At 54.4% G+C, this 16,782-nt stretch overlaps 6 protein-coding genes across 6 annotated transcripts, besides 1 other annotated feature; 2 read left to right on the top strand and 4 right to left on the bottom strand.

The window, feature by feature from the left end:
- The first annotated feature begins 1,471 nt into the window (after positions 1 to 1,471).
- Positions 1,472 to 3,397, top strand: LY79DRAFT_322632 (P-loop containing nucleoside triphosphate hydrolase protein). The gene has a single exon (XM_060552425.1). It carries the CDS (start codon positions 1,652 to 1,654, stop codon positions 3,065 to 3,067), a length of 1,416 nt encoding a protein of 471 aa, XP_060418686.1. The 5' UTR covers positions 1,472 to 1,651; the 3' UTR covers positions 3,068 to 3,397.
- On the bottom strand, positions 3,381 to 6,629 carry LY79DRAFT_599219 (uncharacterized protein). The gene is made up of 5 exons (XM_060561816.1): positions 6,310 to 6,629; positions 6,107 to 6,255; positions 5,014 to 6,058; positions 4,024 to 4,953; positions 3,381 to 3,961 (listed from the first exon to the last, which is right to left on the bottom strand). The coding sequence occupies exons 1-5, from the start codon at positions 6,448 to 6,450 to the stop codon at positions 3,728 to 3,730; spliced, it is 2,499 nt and encodes an 832-aa protein (XP_060418685.1). The 5' UTR covers positions 6,451 to 6,629; the 3' UTR covers positions 3,381 to 3,727.
- Positions 6,630 to 7,029: 400 nt separating this feature from the next.
- Positions 7,030 to 8,986, top strand: LY79DRAFT_506901 (TRAPP trafficking subunit Trs65-domain-containing protein; the record flags this gene model as incomplete). The annotated part of the gene is made up of 2 exons (XM_060553768.1): positions 7,030 to 7,207; positions 7,263 to 8,986. The coding sequence occupies 2 exons, from the start codon at positions 7,030 to 7,032 to the stop codon at positions 8,984 to 8,986; spliced, it is 1,902 nt and encodes a 633-aa protein (XP_060418684.1).
- Positions 8,987 to 9,128: 142 nt separating this feature from the next.
- On the bottom strand, positions 9,129 to 12,440 carry LY79DRAFT_322613 (DNA replication regulator SLD3-domain-containing protein). The gene is made up of 5 exons (XM_060552424.1): positions 12,045 to 12,440; positions 11,239 to 11,985; positions 10,467 to 11,188; positions 9,907 to 10,418; positions 9,129 to 9,849 (listed from the first exon to the last, which is right to left on the bottom strand). Exons 1-5 carry the CDS (start codon positions 12,231 to 12,233, stop codon positions 9,272 to 9,274), a joined length of 2,748 nt encoding a protein of 915 aa, XP_060418683.1. The 5' UTR covers positions 12,234 to 12,440; the 3' UTR covers positions 9,129 to 9,271.
- A 318-nt stretch (positions 12,441 to 12,758) lies between these two features.
- Positions 12,759 to 12,938: a sequence feature (Protein overlapping with rRNA (LY79DRAFT_539588, KAK1597937.1) was converted to a misc_feature.).
- A 226-nt stretch (positions 12,939 to 13,164) lies between these two features.
- LY79DRAFT_576274 (uncharacterized protein) lies at positions 13,165 to 13,875 on the bottom strand (the record flags this gene model as incomplete). The annotated part of the gene is made up of 2 exons (XM_060559781.1): positions 13,165 to 13,481; positions 13,530 to 13,875. The coding sequence occupies 2 exons, from the start codon at positions 13,873 to 13,875 to the stop codon at positions 13,165 to 13,167; spliced, it is 663 nt and encodes a 220-aa protein (XP_060418682.1).
- Positions 13,876 to 14,227: 352 nt separating this feature from the next.
- On the bottom strand, positions 14,228 to 15,236 carry LY79DRAFT_539582 (uncharacterized protein). Its single transcript, XM_060556828.1, has 2 exons — positions 14,941 to 15,236; positions 14,228 to 14,886 (listed from the first exon to the last, which is right to left on the bottom strand). The coding sequence occupies exons 1-2, from the start codon at positions 15,064 to 15,066 to the stop codon at positions 14,260 to 14,262; spliced, it is 753 nt and encodes a 250-aa protein (XP_060418681.1). The 5' UTR covers positions 15,067 to 15,236; the 3' UTR covers positions 14,228 to 14,259.
- Between the last annotated feature and the right edge of the window lie 1,546 nt (positions 15,237 to 16,782).

Raw genomic sequence — 16,782 nt, 5'->3', positions numbered from 1 at the left:
GTGAGTCGACATTTGAGTGGCAATAGTCCGTCCACCTTGAGCGGGCCATCTTGGCGGCAGGTATATAAATAGAGATAGATATCCGTTGTCAATACAGTTGAATGCGAGCTACTCCTGGAACAGTGGTCACACTAGCCTGTTGAATGGGCATTCTCCAAGCTAAAAGGTAACTGTCGCCCTGACAGACCGGAAGGCACAGGCTCAAGTCTGTGACTTCTCGAGTGAGTGGATGTACAGGCCAAGTTCAGCTGAGACATGTCAAAAACCCTCATTACTGGATTCAGTTCCGATTCTTCAACGAGTACACAAATGGAAGCAAGCCGGCAAAGACTGCTGGGGAGACAGAACTGTCACAAAAGGTGAGCCAACCTCCAGCGGTTACACTACAATAAACAAGCAGTGAGGCCAGCAGTTTGGCCTCAATCAGAGCTGTGATGTCAGGCGGTGAGAAAGTACCAATAAGGTATCCATGACGACTTTCTAGCAGATATAGTACTTCTAAAGTACCTGACAACCCTCCCTAGCGGGGTAAACTTGGGAAGTGATAGGGTAGGGGAGTTGCCCCGCCAAACCTGGCCAATTCACACACTCACAACCAGTGACGGCGCACACAAATTGGCTGACGCGCAATAACTGTGTGTGTCTCTCTTCTCTGGCACCTCGCAAGAAATTGGAAACCCAAAATTCTTTCCCCCTTCCGTCACCCTCAGAAGGCTAGGTCGCGACGCCTCGACAATCCTCGCCAATCCTCGCCGAATTACCGTACCGGCCCTGCTGCTTTACCTTCTTCTCTCCTGATCCCGCTTGCCCTGCAACCGCTGCACGACAACTGCTTCTCAACCGCGCGCGTCTCTCCTCTTATTTATTTGTTGTTGTGCCCAATCTGCGCGCACAAATTTCTGCCCCACCATCTCGTCGTTAACCCCGCCTTCGATCAGCCGGGCACCATCATCACCATGTCGGACAAGCTCACCCGTGTCGCCATTGTCAACAGTGACAAGTGCAAGCCAAAGAAGTGTCGCCAGGAATGCAAGAAGTCATGCCCTGTCGTTCGCTCCGGAAAGCTCTGCATCGAAGTCAGCCCCGAGTCCCGCATCGCCTTCCTCTCCGAGTCACTATGCATTGGTTGTGGTATCTGTCCCAAGAAGTGCCCCTTCAGCGCCATCACCATCATCAACCTGCCCACGAACCTTGAGACCCAGGTAACCCACCGTTACTCTGCCAACAGCTTCAAGCTTCACCGTCTGCCTATGCCCCGTCCCGGTAATGTGCTAGGTCTCGTCGGAACCAACGGTATCGGAAAGAGTACCGCCCTGAAGATTCTCAGCGGCAAGCTCAAGCCTAACCTGGGTCGCTACGACAACCCTCCCGACTGGGAGGATGTCATCAAGCACTTCCGTGGCTCTGAGCTCCAGAGTATGTCTTCCCGACTCTATAATCCTTCGATCTCCAGTTGACTAACTTGCCACATCAAGATTACTTCACCAAGCTCCTAGAGGATGACCTCAAGGCCGTTGTCAAGCCCCAGTATGTCGACCAGATCCCTCGGGCTGTCAAGGGCCCTCAGAAGAGCGTCCAGCACTTGATTGATGCTGTGAGCACCCTCGGCAACAAGAAGGAGGTCTGTGACACCCTGGAGCTCAACCATATCATGGACCGCGAGATCAACCTCTTGTCCGGTGGAGAGTTGCAGCGTTTCGCTATTGGTACAGTCTGTGTCCGCCAGGCCGATGTGTACATGTTCGACGAGCCGTCTTCCTACCTCGATGTCAAGCAGAGACTCGCAGCTGCCCGTATCATCCGCTCTCTTCTCCGCGATGACGACTACATCATCGTTGTCGAGCACGACTTGTCCGTCCTCGATTACCTCTCCGACTTCATTTGCGTTCTGTACGGCAAGCCGGCCGTCTACGGTGTCGTCACACTGCCCCAGTCTGTCCGTGAAGGTATCAATATCTTCCTCGACGGTCACATCCCCACCGAAAACCTGCGTTTCCGCGACGAGTCCCTCACCTTCAAGCTCTCCGAGGGTGCCGACGAATTCATGAACGACAAGTCTCGTGCCTTCAAGTACCCCAAGATGCAGAAGACCCTGGGTAACTTCAAGTTGAGCATCGATGCTGGCGACTTTACCGACTCCGAGATTATCGTCATGATGGGTGAGAACGGAACCGGAAAGACCACTTTCTGCCGTCTCCTTGCCGGTGCACTGAAGCCTGACACCAAGTCTGCCGTCCCTGAGATGAAGATCAGCATGAAACCCCAGACTATTACCCCCAAGTTTGAGGGCACGGTCCGCCAGCTCTTCTTCAAGAAGATCAGGGCATCCTTCCTGTCGCCCCAGTTCCAGACCGATGTCGTAAAGCCCCTGAAGCTCGACGACTTCATCGACCAGGAAGTCAAGAATCTGTCTGGTGGTGAATTGCAGCGTGTCGCCATCGTCCTAGCTCTCGGTTTGCCCGCCGACATCTACCTCATCGACGAGCCCTCGGCCTACCTCGACTCCGAGCAGCGTATCATCGCCTCCCGCGTCATCAAGCGCTTCATCATGCACGCCAAGAAGACTGCTTTCATCGTCGAGCACGACTTCATCATGGCCACCTATCTCGCCGACCGTGTCATTGTCTTCGATGGCCAGCCCGGCATTGACGCCCACGCTAACAAGCCTGAGTCCCTTCTGACCGGCTGCAACACATTCCTCAAGAACCTCGACGTCTCTTTCCGTCGTGACCCTACCAACTACCGCCCTCGTATCAACAAGGCCAACTCTCAGTTGGATCAGGAGCAGAAAGCCAGCGGCAATTTCGTAAGTCACAAGCAACTACCGTCAGCCATGGTCACCTCACTAACTCGCGAAAGTTCTTCCTGGACAACGACGACGACAAGACGAGTTGAAGAGGGCATCCTTAAGGATGTTTTCCCTTGTCATGATGCATTCAACTCAGGCGTTCAGGGCGTTCAAAAGGGGCATAAGCGGCTGCTGGGGACACGCGCTTCCGGCTGTCAGGATCATGGTTCCGGTTTAGAGGAGGATGACACGTCCAAGGATGACGACGCCGGCGGATAACAACGGCGACGGCAGTCTATCCCCTGTTGCCTGGTCCTACGGAGATGCAAGGTTTCTTATGGATATGGTGCCCCTCTACCACAAGTCCGATGGGAGGGGAACTGATAATTCGCGACGGGCCATTGGTTTTCATTGGTCTCACCTATTCATATGGGAGCTTGACTAATCCGTAGATTGAGGGGCGATGGATTAAGCAGGATGACTGCCGTCAGTCTTTGTTGCACATTGTTCTGGAGCAAGACTCGTAGATACACTTCAAGAGACACATACACACGTCTCATGCCAAGAAACGAAAATACACAAGACCGTCGTTGAAGCAAAGTAACTTTTGTTTTCTTCGTTTTGCTACTGTATACGTAACTAACTAACCATTAGAACATAGCGAGAGTGAAAAACGATACATACGAAATCTGGCCGGCCCTAGGATTGGATCCCCAAGACAGCCGGCATAGCGGACTACTAAAGGCCTCGCCTCATAAGGGCATATGCGGGCACCGAGGAAGAAAGGCCGCGAAGCGGGGGAGCGATACCATGTAGTCTGTAACGCGCTGCGGTCATCAGGCTCTCAAGTAACGGCTTGGTGATTCCGATACGTACTCGAAAGTCACTCTTCGTGGTCCGCAAGTGCAGTTGTTCCCGAGGCATCGCCGATGAACACGATCAGTCCTCCTCGATCTCGCCTTCTTCGGACCCCGAGTGGACACCAGCGGGGTCATCCTTCTCCTTCTCCCTCTCCTTTTCCTTCTCCTTCGGGGCGTCCTTGACCGTCGTCGTTTCCTTGTCCTTGGGGGCAACAGCAGAGGGCGCGGTGGCTAGCGGCGGAGTCCTGTTCTTGTGACGCGATATATCACGTTGGGGGGTGCGCTCACGGGGTGTTTTTTCTCTCCTCACTCTCTGTGTCGGTTGTCAGCGGCTTGGTCCGGAAGAGGCACGGTGGACTAGGCTGTGCGTCGTACCTTTGAGTCTCTGGAATCCCGTCGATCATCTTCGTCCTCGTCGCGGCGGCGTCGCGATCCAGACGGGCGCTCATCGCCGTAGGGAAGCTCGTCATAGGAACCCATGCGTCGTCGATAGAGCCTCTCCCGCTCCTCCTCCCTGTCCCGTCGTTCGCGGTCATAATGACTGTCGTCGTCGCGACGAGAGCGGTGGCGATCATAGTCACGGTCACGCTCGCGGTCTCTGTCGCGCTCACGCTCCCTCTCACGGCGAGGGGGAGGTGACAGCCGGCGTTCCCGGTCCACGGAGAGAAGGCTCTCAGCCATGGTTGATTTACGGTGGTTACGCTCGCGCTCGGCAATGGCTTTGCGTCTGTCCGCCTCATACGCGTCCGGCTCCGGGCTACGACTTCGCCTGGTAGCACGGCCACTGCTACGATGAGATCGCTCACCTCTAGACCTGGGTCTTTCGCGGTACAAGTCGCGTTCGCTAGAGTCGCGGCCACGTCTGCGTCGACGGTCACGGTCGGCCTCTTCCTCCTTTTCGCGGAGTCTTCTCATGTATCTATCAAAGGTGGCGATGCGAACATCTTCCGAAGTGACAGCCTGGAAAGCGGGCGTCTCCGCCAGGCGAACCTTGACCTTCTCGTACGTGTCATCCAGGGTAATGGGGGGATCCATACGCTTCAAGTACGCCCGGAGGTCGTCAGCTGCCCTTCGCTGTTGACGCTCAGACTGTCTCTCATCGTCCGATCTCTTTAGGGACCTCTTTTCCTTGGCCTGTAACGCGTACGTTAGCGACGTTGGATTTGTGATGGGATTTTGGGCACGTACTCGTTCGAAGAGAACCAGAAGAATGTCGCGATCAATGTTAGCAGTACGTCGACTTTTCTTCATAACGCCATAGAACTCCTCAAACGTAGTCTGGGGTGTGATATCAAATCGCTCGTCCTACAAACTGTTAGCATGGTGAAACCACACACAAAGTCACAGGAAACGGGGTTGACATACGTCAATGACATCGTAGACATCGTTTCTGGCGCCGCGCATCGCTTTCTCCTCTTCTTCGACGAGATCCCAGAAGAGCTCTTGCGGACCCGAACCGCCCTGGCCGAGTATGGCCTTGTACCGGTCGTCATTTTCGATGAGGGGGTAAATCTGACGCCACTTTGTGCTGGCATTGATCTTGCCCTCTTTCCGGAGCTCAGTAAGGAGGGCGATGAACCCGTCACGAGCCTTGCGCTCCTTGCGGAACTTTCTGTTCTTCTGTTCCTGTTTAGAGTCGTTGAAAGCGCGCTCCAAGGCCTTCATGTGGTTTTGGAACGCGATCAATATGTCAAACTTGCTCAGGGTCTTGTACTTCTCATCATTCTGAAAGGGCGCCGTGGATGAAATGAGGCTCTGCGCGTCGGACCAGCGCGTATAAGGCTCCAAATTCAGCTTCGGAAGGAGATCAATCAGACCGTCCATAGCGGTTTTGCGCATAGCTGCCTGGTTCTCCATGTGGGCCTTCTTGAGCTCAATGATGTACTCCTCGAAGAGCTGGCGGCGCTCGGTTTCGTTGTCCGTAGACCTGAAGATGGTCTCACCTTCGATCATAGGCCGTGCCGTCTTCCACCTCGTGTAATGCTTGATCTCAGGGTGGCGCTTGAGCATGGTCTCGAAGTCAGTACGCAGCTTTGTCAGTCTCTCCTTTGCGCGCTCCTTGTCTTGGACGATCATGTCATGGCAGTACTTCTCGAAAGCTTCTTTTCGGTCCTTCGGGTCTTTGATTGCCCTGTACTGGGGGTCCTTTGCAATGGTTCGCAGCGCCTGCTCCCAGTTCCAGTCAGCTTGTACGCCGCTGCGCTTGAGCAGCTTGTTGAACGCGGCCTCAGCCTCTTCCTGTGTGGCAAACTCAGGCTCGTTGCTCGCAGGGACGAACGCTTTGGCTGTCGTGTCGTTACCAAACGTCAACTGGCGCGACTCGTGAAAAGTATCGCGATGGTCGCGATGAGAATCGTAACGGTCATTGGAGTACCTGTCAGAAGGTGCACCTCGGTCGTACGGCGCAGGCCTGCTGCTGTTAGTCAACGATGAAGATGGAGGAGCACAGGATTCGTACGCAGGCGTGCTTGGGCCGCTAGTGGCGCCCAAAGCCTTCTTGTAGGCATCGGGCATCTCCCAGGAGCTCGTTTTTGTCTCGGTATTGTACCAGTACTTGCGACCGCCTTCGGCAGTGTACTCTTTCCATGGCTGGTTGGCGAGGGCTCTCTGTCGTCTCGAATTAGCCAGCGGCTACATGGTACGGCCAATCTCAATCCATACCTCAGCCGGGGTCATCATTTCTTCTGGCTTGGTCCATTGCGTGACCTTGGTAGCTGCATTGTAGTAGTAGGCTCGGCCATCGGGCGTGCGATGCTCCTGCCACGCCGGAGGCTGGCTGTAAGGGCTGCCGGCACCGTTCATTGTGGCTCAGTTGCTGACCAGTGACTCGTGATGTGAGAACTATATCCGCAGCGTTCATGCGCTGATGACGACGCTGGCGACGATTGGAAGATGTTGCAGGCGACGAGCTGACGTGGAGGATCGTCGCGTAGGGGGACGCGAGAAAAGGTTGCGAATATTTCTGGTCGGAATGAGCAATTTGGCGCTTGGGACACAAACTGGTAGCTTGGGATGGACCCATTCTCAAGCCATGTTAGACTTGCTGATGTAAGCCAGTCGAGCCAGCCATCGCACTGTGCCAGAGACACTGAGCAAACAGTCCAGCTCAAACTGTCTAACTCCAACCGTTGGACCTCTCACCGAGCTCTCACCTCTTACAGCATTGCACAACTCAGGAGCGCAAAGCGCTTCATCCCAGGTGCACGTTTCCGATTGCGAATTTAACACCAGGCTTGTATTCATGAGGTGTCGCTGAGACCATTCTTTGCCCGGCATTGAATCCGGCTCATCGTCGGAGACGACGCGCATCGTGGAACTGTCCTCTGGTTGCTCACAACTGAGATGAGCCGCGATAGCACACAGAACAAGAGGTAGCCCAATATGGCTACAAACGAACAAATACGAGAGCCCACCGCTGTGGCAAATTTCATTGAGAATGCTTTCCTCACATACTTCATCCCGGAGGCAACAAATCTCGATCTTGAAGAAGCATTCAAGGGTGTCGACGACACCAAAGCACTGTTTGAATCCATCAAGCGGAGGGATACACTCTTTTTCGGTACCTGGTTCCGTCCTAGAACAATGAGAGACTCCCAACACTAACGATGCCTCAGATGAGACCATCGACATGCTCCTAGTTCTGAGAGTGCCTCTCGTTGACGAAAAGACGCTGCGTTCCCACTTCAGCAGGCTGGTAATTCAACTAGAGACCCAGATCGTCAACAGCCATGCCTCAGACCGTGAGAAGCCCTCAATGGACATCATCTTCCAGGGAACCGTCAATGACACATCGGACCCCTTCATCGTTGTGGATCAACCCGAAGTCGAGGACGATGAAGACCCCTCCGCCGAAAAGGACGAGTACGCTGGCAAGCGCAACGGCCACAGGAGAGAGCCCCACATGTACGCCGTATGGAAGCTCCCTGTCTTCCTCGCCCGGCCGCGCATCCGTCTTCAAGGTCCCTTTGCTATCTTCACGGCCACCGCCGGGATTAGGCCCGCATCCGCCGGGACCCCGGGCTCTGCCACTCCTCTCTCCCCCAACTTTCCCATTGGCGGCGGCAGCGGCGCGGGCTACCTCCAATCCGGCGTGCCCTCGGGTTTGAACCTCCTAGAGCCCTTCACGAACGACCCGGCACTCGGCGGCGTCGTCCCGCGCCTCTCGGCCCTCCGTGTGTCTCGCGTCGCCCCCATGACCCAATCAAAGGATACCACCCGGCCTCTCCGTGCCCTTTCCCAGCTCCGAGTCCGCATCTACCCTGCCGTGCACACGCGCGTCCGCTTCTCTCGCCCAAACACCATGCCTACGAGCCCGGCCCTAATCGCCCTGCTCGAAATCGACTTCACCCCCTACTTCGAGTGCCCCATTGACCTGACCAGCATTACCCTCTCCATCGCCGACGGCGGCGTCGTCGAAGACCTCAGCGGACCCGCGGGTCTCGCCCTCCCCATGACCTGTGTATCGCACGACCACGTCACATTCCTCTTCCGCCTCTCCCCGCAGCAGCTCGATCTTCCTTCCAAAAACCCCAGCCGCGACCTCGACATCCACGTTGAGGCCGTCATCCAGAGGAACCCGGGCATCTGCACCCCGCGCCTCAGCATGACCTGGGCCACCACCCTCGACTTCACTCTCCCCGTAAACCCGGGCTTTAACGCCGCCATGCAGCCGATGCAGCCCATTCAGCGCTCTCACCGTCCCTCGCAGCTCTCCATCAGCGGCATGGAGGCGGCCCAGTCGCTCGTTGCACCCGCCGTCTCCCGACCGGACTCTCTCCCCGCGCTCGAGGCCGCCACCCGCACCGTCGAAGCCCCGCTGCCCGAACTTGGCATTACCATGACATTCTGCGGTCCGACGGAGCCCGTCTATGCGGGTGAGGTCTTCTCCTGGACCGTCTACGTCGTGAACCGCAGCGCGGAGAAGGCCAACAACCCGGGCGTTGCGCCGCGCAAGCTCGCCCTCGTGGCACTCTCGAAGCGTAGGCGCAACGAGGTCCGCCTCATGCGGCCGCCCTCGACGAGCGGCAAGGGCAAGACGGCCGCCGATGCCAGGGAGCTTGCCGACGCCGTGCTGGACGAGAACGTCCTGCACGCCATGCAGCACAACTCGGCCGTGGATGCGACCGAGGTCGTCTGCCTGACGGCCGACACGAGGGTCGGGCCGCTTGCGCCCGGGGCTTGCCACGTTGTAGACCTCCAGTTCCTACCCCTGAAGGAGGGCCTCGTCAGCATCGAAGCCGTAAGGGTTATCGACCTGGGCTCGCAGGAGCACGTAGACGTCAAGGACCTGCCCGTCATGTTTGTAGAAAAGAGACCCGAGGAGCAAAAGCCGGAATGAAGAGCGACGAGAGTCTATTGGCGCGCAGGAAGGCCTGCACTTTGAAAACACAGTGTATACCTGGAAACGGGTCTTTCATGAACTATGCTACCCCAGGTGCAAAACCTCTGCTCCAAGCGATGCTATGACATGTTTCATCAATAGTTGTATGTCGCCGTTCCCATTCTCCATGGACCCCAAACAGTCCAAAGTCCAAACCACCTTGGGTATTTGTATAAAGTTACTTTAGAAAAAAGAACAAAAAAGAAGACCCATTCACGCCGTAACAATGCAAATGCAGGATCATTAAAAGTCGTCAAAGTCGTCATCCCATCCCAGTCGTGCGTAAATCGACTCTGCTTGCTCCTGTGGTGGAGACGGTGGCGCCGCTGCCGAAGCTGGCTTGCTTGTCGGCGTGGCCGCTACCTCGTCTCCTAACACCTCCACAGCCCGCTGCTTGCAGGGCGTCACCGGCAGGTCCACATCTGATGACTGCGACCGGACGGGTTGAGGCCGTGACCTGATCGTGTTACCGGATACACTTAGGTGTTGCGCCCGTGCGGGCTTCCTCGCCATCAGGGGCGACGAGGGTGGTATGGCGGGCTCGTCGGTTGGCGAAGGACCCAAGAATGACCCCCCGCGCCTCACAGGAGTAGCTTGGATGGCAGACGATGGCGTGCTGCCAAGGATGTCAATGTGGCCCCTCCGGGGCCCGGTAGAGGGAACCCTCGATGCGCTAGACGGCGGTAAACTCGACATTGGAATGGCCATGCTACTAGAACCCTTCGACTCTGCAGCCAACGCATCCCGGAACCGGTGGTTGGCTGGCGTGACCTTCACCTGCACCGAGTCAAAGAGGGGGTGTCGAGTCGGTTTCTTGGATTCTGAGGCCATCTGTTAGCAACATGTCGTTCGTCATGTATGCACAGGGCAAAGCATACTCTTAATCGAGGAAAGACCGCCAGAAGCCCGCTTCTCCGCGGCCTCAACAACAGTCTTGCCCGCCAAATCGCGGTTTGGTTTGCGGATGGCCGTGATAGCGTCCTTCAACTCGGCCTCAACAAGGGCCTTCTTCTGCGCCTTGACGTCGTCCAAAGCCGACAGGCTGCTGCTCCTTGAAAGTGAGCCTTGTCTGTCTACGGATGACTTCCGGCTGAGATCGCTGGTCTCCCGCTTGAAGCCGGGGATGTTGGCTGAGGTCGCCGATCTTAACAGAGCAATTGCGTTGCTAGGGCCTCTAGAGACACTGCGCCGTGATTGCTCCCTGAACAACGCCTTCTCGATGTTCTTCGTTGCCGGCTTAGGGGGGCGCTTCGCTGCAGCACCAGGCCGTGCGTCAGATTTGCTGGATGACAGCGACAAATTCGTCTTGGGCTGGGGCGGAGCAATGATGACTGGTCCGCCGAGTTTACGGCTGATCGAGTCACATATCTCAGGCAGCCGAGCGGCAAAGCTTGACGTTGTCAGAAGGATAGCGGCTAACATGGCAAGTCAGACTTACAATGGCATAACAATATCGGTGCAAAAGTCCTTGAGAGGGTCTGGGGAGGCCTTCAGCGCCTGCTCCCCGCCCGATGGCGCAGTAACCTGAGAATCCTCCAACATCCTCAATTCGTCGGAAGCCGTTGACTGCCAGATACACAGTCGATCGGCGTGTACGTCCGCCAGCACGGGAAAGTTGTGCTTGCTCCGCTTCTTCGGTTGAGTCTCGGCAGCTTTCTCAGCCTCCGGCTCACCAGGGAGACCAGGCAACTGGCTCTCCCCGGCCCCGTCGACCGTCCGCAAAGGCTCCAGCGCCAGAATCTCCAGGATAAGAATCATCTGCAGCTGCGTCTCGCGAGTCCTCAGCAGAGACACGTGCGACTTGATCTGTGCCGGCGTGATGGGCTTGTCTTCATCGCCAAACTCGGGCTGATTCAAGCTCCACCACTTGCGCACATGTTCGTCTTCCTCGGGGTACATGCCGTCCTTACCCAGCTTCATCTTCTTGGATTTCTTCTTCTTGGATTTGCTACCCTCATCGGAGTTGTCGATGTGCGTCTTCATTTTCGAGATTATGTCAGGTATCGTTTCGCGGTACTTCTTATCAATCTGGACTGTGGTCATAACAAGACTCTTCAGGAAGTCTATGAGGTCATTCATATTCATGGTGCCGTCGCAGTCAAGATGGAAGGCGGCGCGGGCTCGAGATAGCGGCCCTTTTGCAAAATACGCCAGAGATCCCTATGTGGCGGAGTCAGTCCAGTTCCCTCGATACGGCGGAGCCGACCTACCATTGACTTGTAAAGCGCCTCCGTATATTGCATCCTGATGTTTTCCATGATATCGCCAGCAGTCTGCTGAGCATTGGGTTCGGGAACCGGCTGTGGTGTCGGTTCAACAGCGTCCAGATGTGTCTCGATCCACTCCGTCAGCTCGGGCTTCGCTTCGACCGCCTGGTTCGATCCGCTGGGCGTCTGTGGGCGCGAAACGTCTTCGTCAGACCTTGTTCGCTTCTCTGCCCTCATGTCGTCAAACGTCGAGACTGACTGCGAGCGCCCCCTCTTCCTCACGATCGACTGCTGCAGCGCCTCAATCGCCAGCCTCTTCTCCTTGTGTCCCTTGTGCAGACCAGGCGTCGTCAGCGGCAGCTCCTGCCCCTGCTGAAATTCCTTCGCCTCCTCCGCCATCCACATACGCACGACATGCTTCCCCGTCACCGTGGCCTGGTCAGATAAGGCCAGCAAATCCACCCACGAGCCCAGCTTGCAGACTGTGTACAGGTTGTGCCCTGAGACGGCGGCGCGTTCGAGCGCGTAGACTGACTTGGAGGCGTCGTTGCGCGCGAGGAGCACGCTCGGCTTCTCGGCGACGCGGTCTTCGAGGTCGAGAATCTTGATGTGGGATTCATAGAAGCGGCTGGAGGGGAAATCGCCCTGTGGAGCGCCGAGGTCGAGGCATGAGAGCGAGAGGTATTCGCGAGGGAGCAGCATGAGAGGCTGCAGTGTGCATGGTTTCGCAAGGATGCTGGGAGGATGCGCCTGCGCAACGGGTCAGTCGTCGGGTACGACGCGACATCATGTTGGATACGGCGACACACCTTGACGATAATGGCAGCCTTCAACAGGTCTCCCATTGCGTGGGAACCGCTGCGCCGTCTCTGCGCCGTGTCGACGGGCGGCGGCAGGGCTGCATGTTTGGAGTTTAGAGAGCCATCAGAGCTGGGCGTGAGGATTCCCGATCTTTGACGCGACGCGTCTGAGTGCGGGAACAGTTTGGTGGAAGACATGGATTCATGGGAGATGGAGAGGAAAGGGAGACTTGAAATGATTCCAAAATGCCAATGTAGGAAAGTATAAAGCTAAGAGAGACCGTCGAGGACGTACGGGTCGTTTGTCACTCTCGCGATACCAGTCAGACGTGAACAAGGTGCATGGGAAGTGGGATTGCGGGCAAAGCACTTAAAGTGGCATGCCTGGGTTAAGCGACGACGCGGTGATTGATTGGGACTGCTTTTTTCCTCCATTCGTACCTACCTTAGGTAGGTAGGTGGGTGGGTAGGTAGTGTATGGCGTCACGCGTCGGTGGTCTAGCGCATCCTACAGCGTGTTCTTGAGGCCGTGCGGTGGGGGGGGGCCTTGAAGCGGCCATACGGTGTTGTTTTGCCGGAGCTAGAGGGACTGGGCGGTTCGACCGGCCCCACCATCAACGTTCAACGTCATTCCGTATTCCAGCTGGGCAAGGCAGTTTTGCGAAAGGAGTGGTTTGGCCTCTTTCAAATCAGAAATATAGAGAAACACGTTTTTAGAGCCCGTCACAGAGTGAAGGGCTTCCAAATTTGTTCGAGTTTAATAATTCTAGCCGACTGGGTGATTTGATCCCATTCACTGGTCTGAGGAAGCATGTTGATTCCTACATATATCATGTCACCGCCGAAATCCATCACATACGACCATACCCACTGGAGAACTCGGGATCCCGTCCGCTCTCCCATAGATAAGCCAGTGAGGGCAGCCTTATTATGGGAGACAGTGTTCTGCTGACAAATCTGTGTGGAAAACAGAACAGACCTATAATTCTTTATACAGTGCTATGATAACCTTTGCTTTAAACATGGAGCCTTCGGGTCCTAAACGCTGCCACAGAATGCCGATCGCTTACTGTCGCAGAAAAGCAAAACAGCTTAGGGCCGTTCCATCGCGATATGAGGAGATCGCTGCTTAATCCATGATGACAGTCTTGTCACCATCCTCCAGGACGCGGTCAAGCAATGCAATATTTCCATGCTGGTTTGTCTCAACCCAATGTTCGCGTATTTGGCGAACGGCTTTGTAAAGTCTGTCGGGATAGGCGGTGTCGTAGGCGGCGAAGTCAATCTTTTGCTCGTGGTCGCTCAGCCAATGAAGAAGATGGATGATGTCGCGAACATCAAAACCCAGCTTGGCAATGGACCGCGGGCGAGTACTGCCAATGTACTGGGTGGCGCGTTTGATCTTCGTCAGGATCAACACACCGGGAAGTAGAACTGGGACAGACCCTGTAAACGTTAGAGGTCATTTTGTTGGACGGGGATAATCAAACTCACCGTCGCCAGGGCGTATGACAGGAAGCTGTCGGGGGAGGTTGAGAGCACCGAGCGCTAGAGTCTCGACCGGAAGGCGCAATTCCCAATTTCCATCTGGGACGAAGAAAAGCTTCAAGTTAGAAGTAACGAAGCGCGAGTCCGCATCGCATAAGACTCGGGTAACGAGACTGCGCATCTCCTGTGGATCAGTGACGCCTATCTCGACATCAATGTCCTCAGTATCGCGGTCATGGCCAAGCATGCGCAACGCAAATCCTCCAATGAAAGCATGCTCAATTCCGTTCTCCCCGAGAATCCTGGAGAGGCAGGCAGCGGCTTGCTTCAACGTGTCGCCGGATTGCGTCATCACGATTACGTTTTGATGATTCTTCCTTTCAGCAGAACTAAAGGTTAGTACATGATCAATAAATCTTACAAATATTAAAAAAGCTAGAACCAGATCTCACCTTGATGTGCTGCTCGAAATGGCTTGGGATATTCAAGTGTTGGGTTGTCAAGGGGGGGAAATATCCAGACCGGGCAAAAGCGAGGGGGAGGGGAGGGGCAGGTAGAGGGGAGGGGCGGGTAGAGGGAAGGGACGAAGAGGTTTCAGGGCACCTACCTTGATTTCCTCGACCATAAGATAAGTTTTTTGTTCCGGCATCTAGAATAATGCAAGTACCTTCAATCACTTCCTGAAATTGACTTTCATATTCAGATGTGGCCAACTGGTTATTTCCATTGTGCTGCCTCATGTCTTATTACTGGGTAAATCTTCATATCGTAGCTTGCCAGAAACCAACCGAATCAACGTTTCTCTATTCCAGTCTTCGTTCTTCCTAAAATGCCAACCTCTAATATTGTTGAGAGCATCCTTCATCTCCAAAGCCTCCTTCTCCGCCAATGCTGCAGCATCCTCATCGTCCTCTCGGGAACCAACAGCCTCGTCGTTCACACGATCTTCTGGAGTTTCCATGTAGTCCCCCGGGTAGCTCATGTCAAACATGCTGTAAGCAATAACGCCCGCAAGATCTGCGATTGCCATGACTCGAACTCTGCTCCCTTTGCTCTCTCGAACGATGATACGCAGGTAGGCGGCGCAAAGAGCAGGCAAAGGCACTGTCCAGATAGTGCAGGGAAGCAACCTTTCGGATGTTGCGATGATGGTTAGCTCGTCTTTTTCAATGCCCGTCCAGGAAAGAGGCACGAGAATGAATTTGGACATTGGCTTGCCATAGACATAGCGAAAGCCTTGCTTCGCGAACTCGGAGAGGTACGATAACGGAAGGTCGTCGTTTTTAGCGAGCTTCAAGCCGCTAACTGTGGCAATATTGTTGGCTTCTTCAAGTTGATCGTCTGGGACCAAGAATATCAAGTCCCGAATCCGAAGTCAGTGAGAGGCTATGACCGGGTCAGGGTCCTGGCAACTTACCGGTTTGGACGAGAGCGGATAGCCCAACCGTCTAAGGAGAGGATTTTCCCATTCTACAATAGTAATCTTGGAAGTTTCAAAGCCCTCCAGCGTTCTGAGAAGTTGATGGTCTGTACCAGGCAGCATACTGAGATTGGGACGGCGTAGCAAGCTTTACTGGATGTATATGTGTTGTGTCGAAGTAGAAGTGGTGTTGACAGAAGTTTGCTTGTTAGAGGTTATCTCCTATTGACTGGGGGAGCTATATGGGAAGGTGGGCCGTTTGCAGTGGGGAGAGTTTTCTGCCGAGGTGGTGGGGCCCACGCAGAGACTGAATGTGTTTTAACTTTAAAATCAACTTAACCGCCTGATCGCAACCTTGGCGGCTGCGCGCGCCTGGAAATTAGGTGCGTCGAAACCTTACCGATTGGTTCGAGTTCTATGCGACCCACCCACCTCTTGCAGCCCGTCGCATGCTTGGTGCGGTTCAAGTTGACTGTGCTGCCCCTGCCTGAGGCTCAAGACTAGAAGGATGTCACTAACTGCCCTTTCCCTTTGTTAGCCGCTTCAGTTGCATATTCACTCTAGAGCTGTGCATTAAGTGAGTGCAGCATTTGAGGGGACTTAACATCAAGAATTTCTAGCACACAAAGAAAGCTCTCTAAGATTTTTATAATATAAGAAAGATATAGTTTTGTGCTTATTATAGGCAATTAAAGCATTCTTCTCCTCTCTAGGGCCTCTATTGTTATTACTACTGTTATTGAGGAAGGCTAGCGTAGGTAACATCATGAGAAGGGGGAAAGGGGAGAGTGTTAAAGGGGTCGAAAGGTGGAGAGGATATGAGAAATTGAAAAGTAAAACCCTATTTGTCTTTTTTTTTGTAGGAGCAAGAGAAGTGCAGAGACTCAAGGTCAGTGGCGGGGCCTGCACGTATCTCAGCGCTATGTGCTATAGACAACGAGGTGGAACCGGCGTTGTATGTTTTTTGTTGTTTTTCCAAGCTCATTTTCTTGCCTTTTCTGCCTCGTCTCGTGCATCATGTCATGAATCCTATAGCTAATACTGAGTGTTTCCTGGCATCTGATAGTTTGTTGCTGATTTAGAGAAAACGAAATGTGTGATGAATGCATCTACTAAGTCCAGAGCAACTTCCAGAAGCTGAGCCGCATATCGCCATTATCGACTTACACGCATAGCTTGTCGACCACTCGAGATAATGGATTTTCAGAAACTTTCCGGAAATAAGCAGCCAGTTAGGTCTCCCGGATGCTCGATATGGGACTTCACCCAGGCCCCCAACAAATTTGGCCTCAGTTGCCCTCGGAATTAACCTCGCTCGCCTATTCCCTCTGCGCCCTCTTCGATCGCCTATAAAAAATCCTCTTCCTTCAAGTCTCTCTCAGTTTCTCTTCTTATTTTCTTCTCCAGATCTCTCGTATGCATGCTAAGAACGAGGGCAGTATCTGTTCTCATTGGTCTAACCAACTAGTACACATTCTACAAGGATGCAAGACTGCACTGACAGTAGACATGTAAATATTTTTCGAACCGCGGGAGGAGGATCCTCTGTGCTCATCTCCTTGGCTCCTGGTATCACACTGCCCCAAAGTGACGCGAAAGTTCTACTCTCCGACTTATTTTATACCCTGCTTCATTGCGTATGCTCCGGTTTGACTGCTGATGTGAATACTGTTAGTTCTATATCGGTTTATTGCGTGGTGGGCGCGATAGTGACATAGTTGGTCATACTACACGAGCACGTGGGTGAATCATGGCAGTTTCCAAGGCCAAGTATCCAAGAAATCGCCATCATGCAATAATGTTTCGTGCCCATTCTCATCAGGGCATTAAACCAGGTCG

The sequence above is a fragment of the Colletotrichum navitas genome, assembly GCF_030913465.1.
Source record: "Colletotrichum navitas strain CBS 125086 chromosome Unknown LY79scaffold_6, whole genome shotgun sequence".
NCBI classification, from domain to species: domain Eukaryota; kingdom Fungi; phylum Ascomycota; class Sordariomycetes; order Glomerellales; family Glomerellaceae; genus Colletotrichum; species Colletotrichum navitas.
This window is presented reverse-complemented; position numbering and strand designations above follow the sequence as displayed.

Coding starts and splice junctions, on each gene's coding strand:
- LY79DRAFT_322632 (XM_060552425.1), top strand. CDS start 1,652: ATGGACCGCGAGATCAACCTCTTGTCCGGTGGAGAGTTGCAGCGTTTC.
- LY79DRAFT_599219 (XM_060561816.1), bottom strand. CDS start 6,450: ATGAACGGTGCCGGCAGCCCTTACAGCCAGCCTCCGGCGTGGCAGGAG. Junction 6,256..6,309: donor AAATGATGACCCCGGCTGAG/GTATGGATTGAG, acceptor TCGAGACGACAG/AGAGCCCTCGCCAACCAGCC. Junction 4,954..5,013: donor ATGTCTACGATGTCATTGAC/GTATGTCAACCC, acceptor AACAGTTTGTAG/GACGAGCGATTTGATATCAC.
- LY79DRAFT_322613 (XM_060552424.1), bottom strand. CDS start 12,233: ATGTCTTCCACCAAACTGTTCCCGCACTCAGACGCGTCGCGTCAAAGA. Junction 10,419..10,466: donor ACCGATATTGTTATGCCATT/GTAAGTCTGACT, acceptor GACAACGTCAAG/CTTTGCCGCTCGGCTGCCTG. Junction 9,850..9,906: donor CGGTCTTTCCTCGATTAAGA/GTATGCTTTGCC, acceptor AGATGGCCTCAG/AATCCAAGAAACCGACTCGA.
- LY79DRAFT_539582 (XM_060556828.1), bottom strand. CDS start 15,066: ATGCTGCCTGGTACAGACCATCAACTTCTCAGAACGCTGGAGGGCTTT. Junction 14,887..14,940: donor ATCCGCTCTCGTCCAAACCG/GTAAGTTGCCAG, acceptor CTTCGGATTCGG/GACTTGATATTCTTGGTCCC.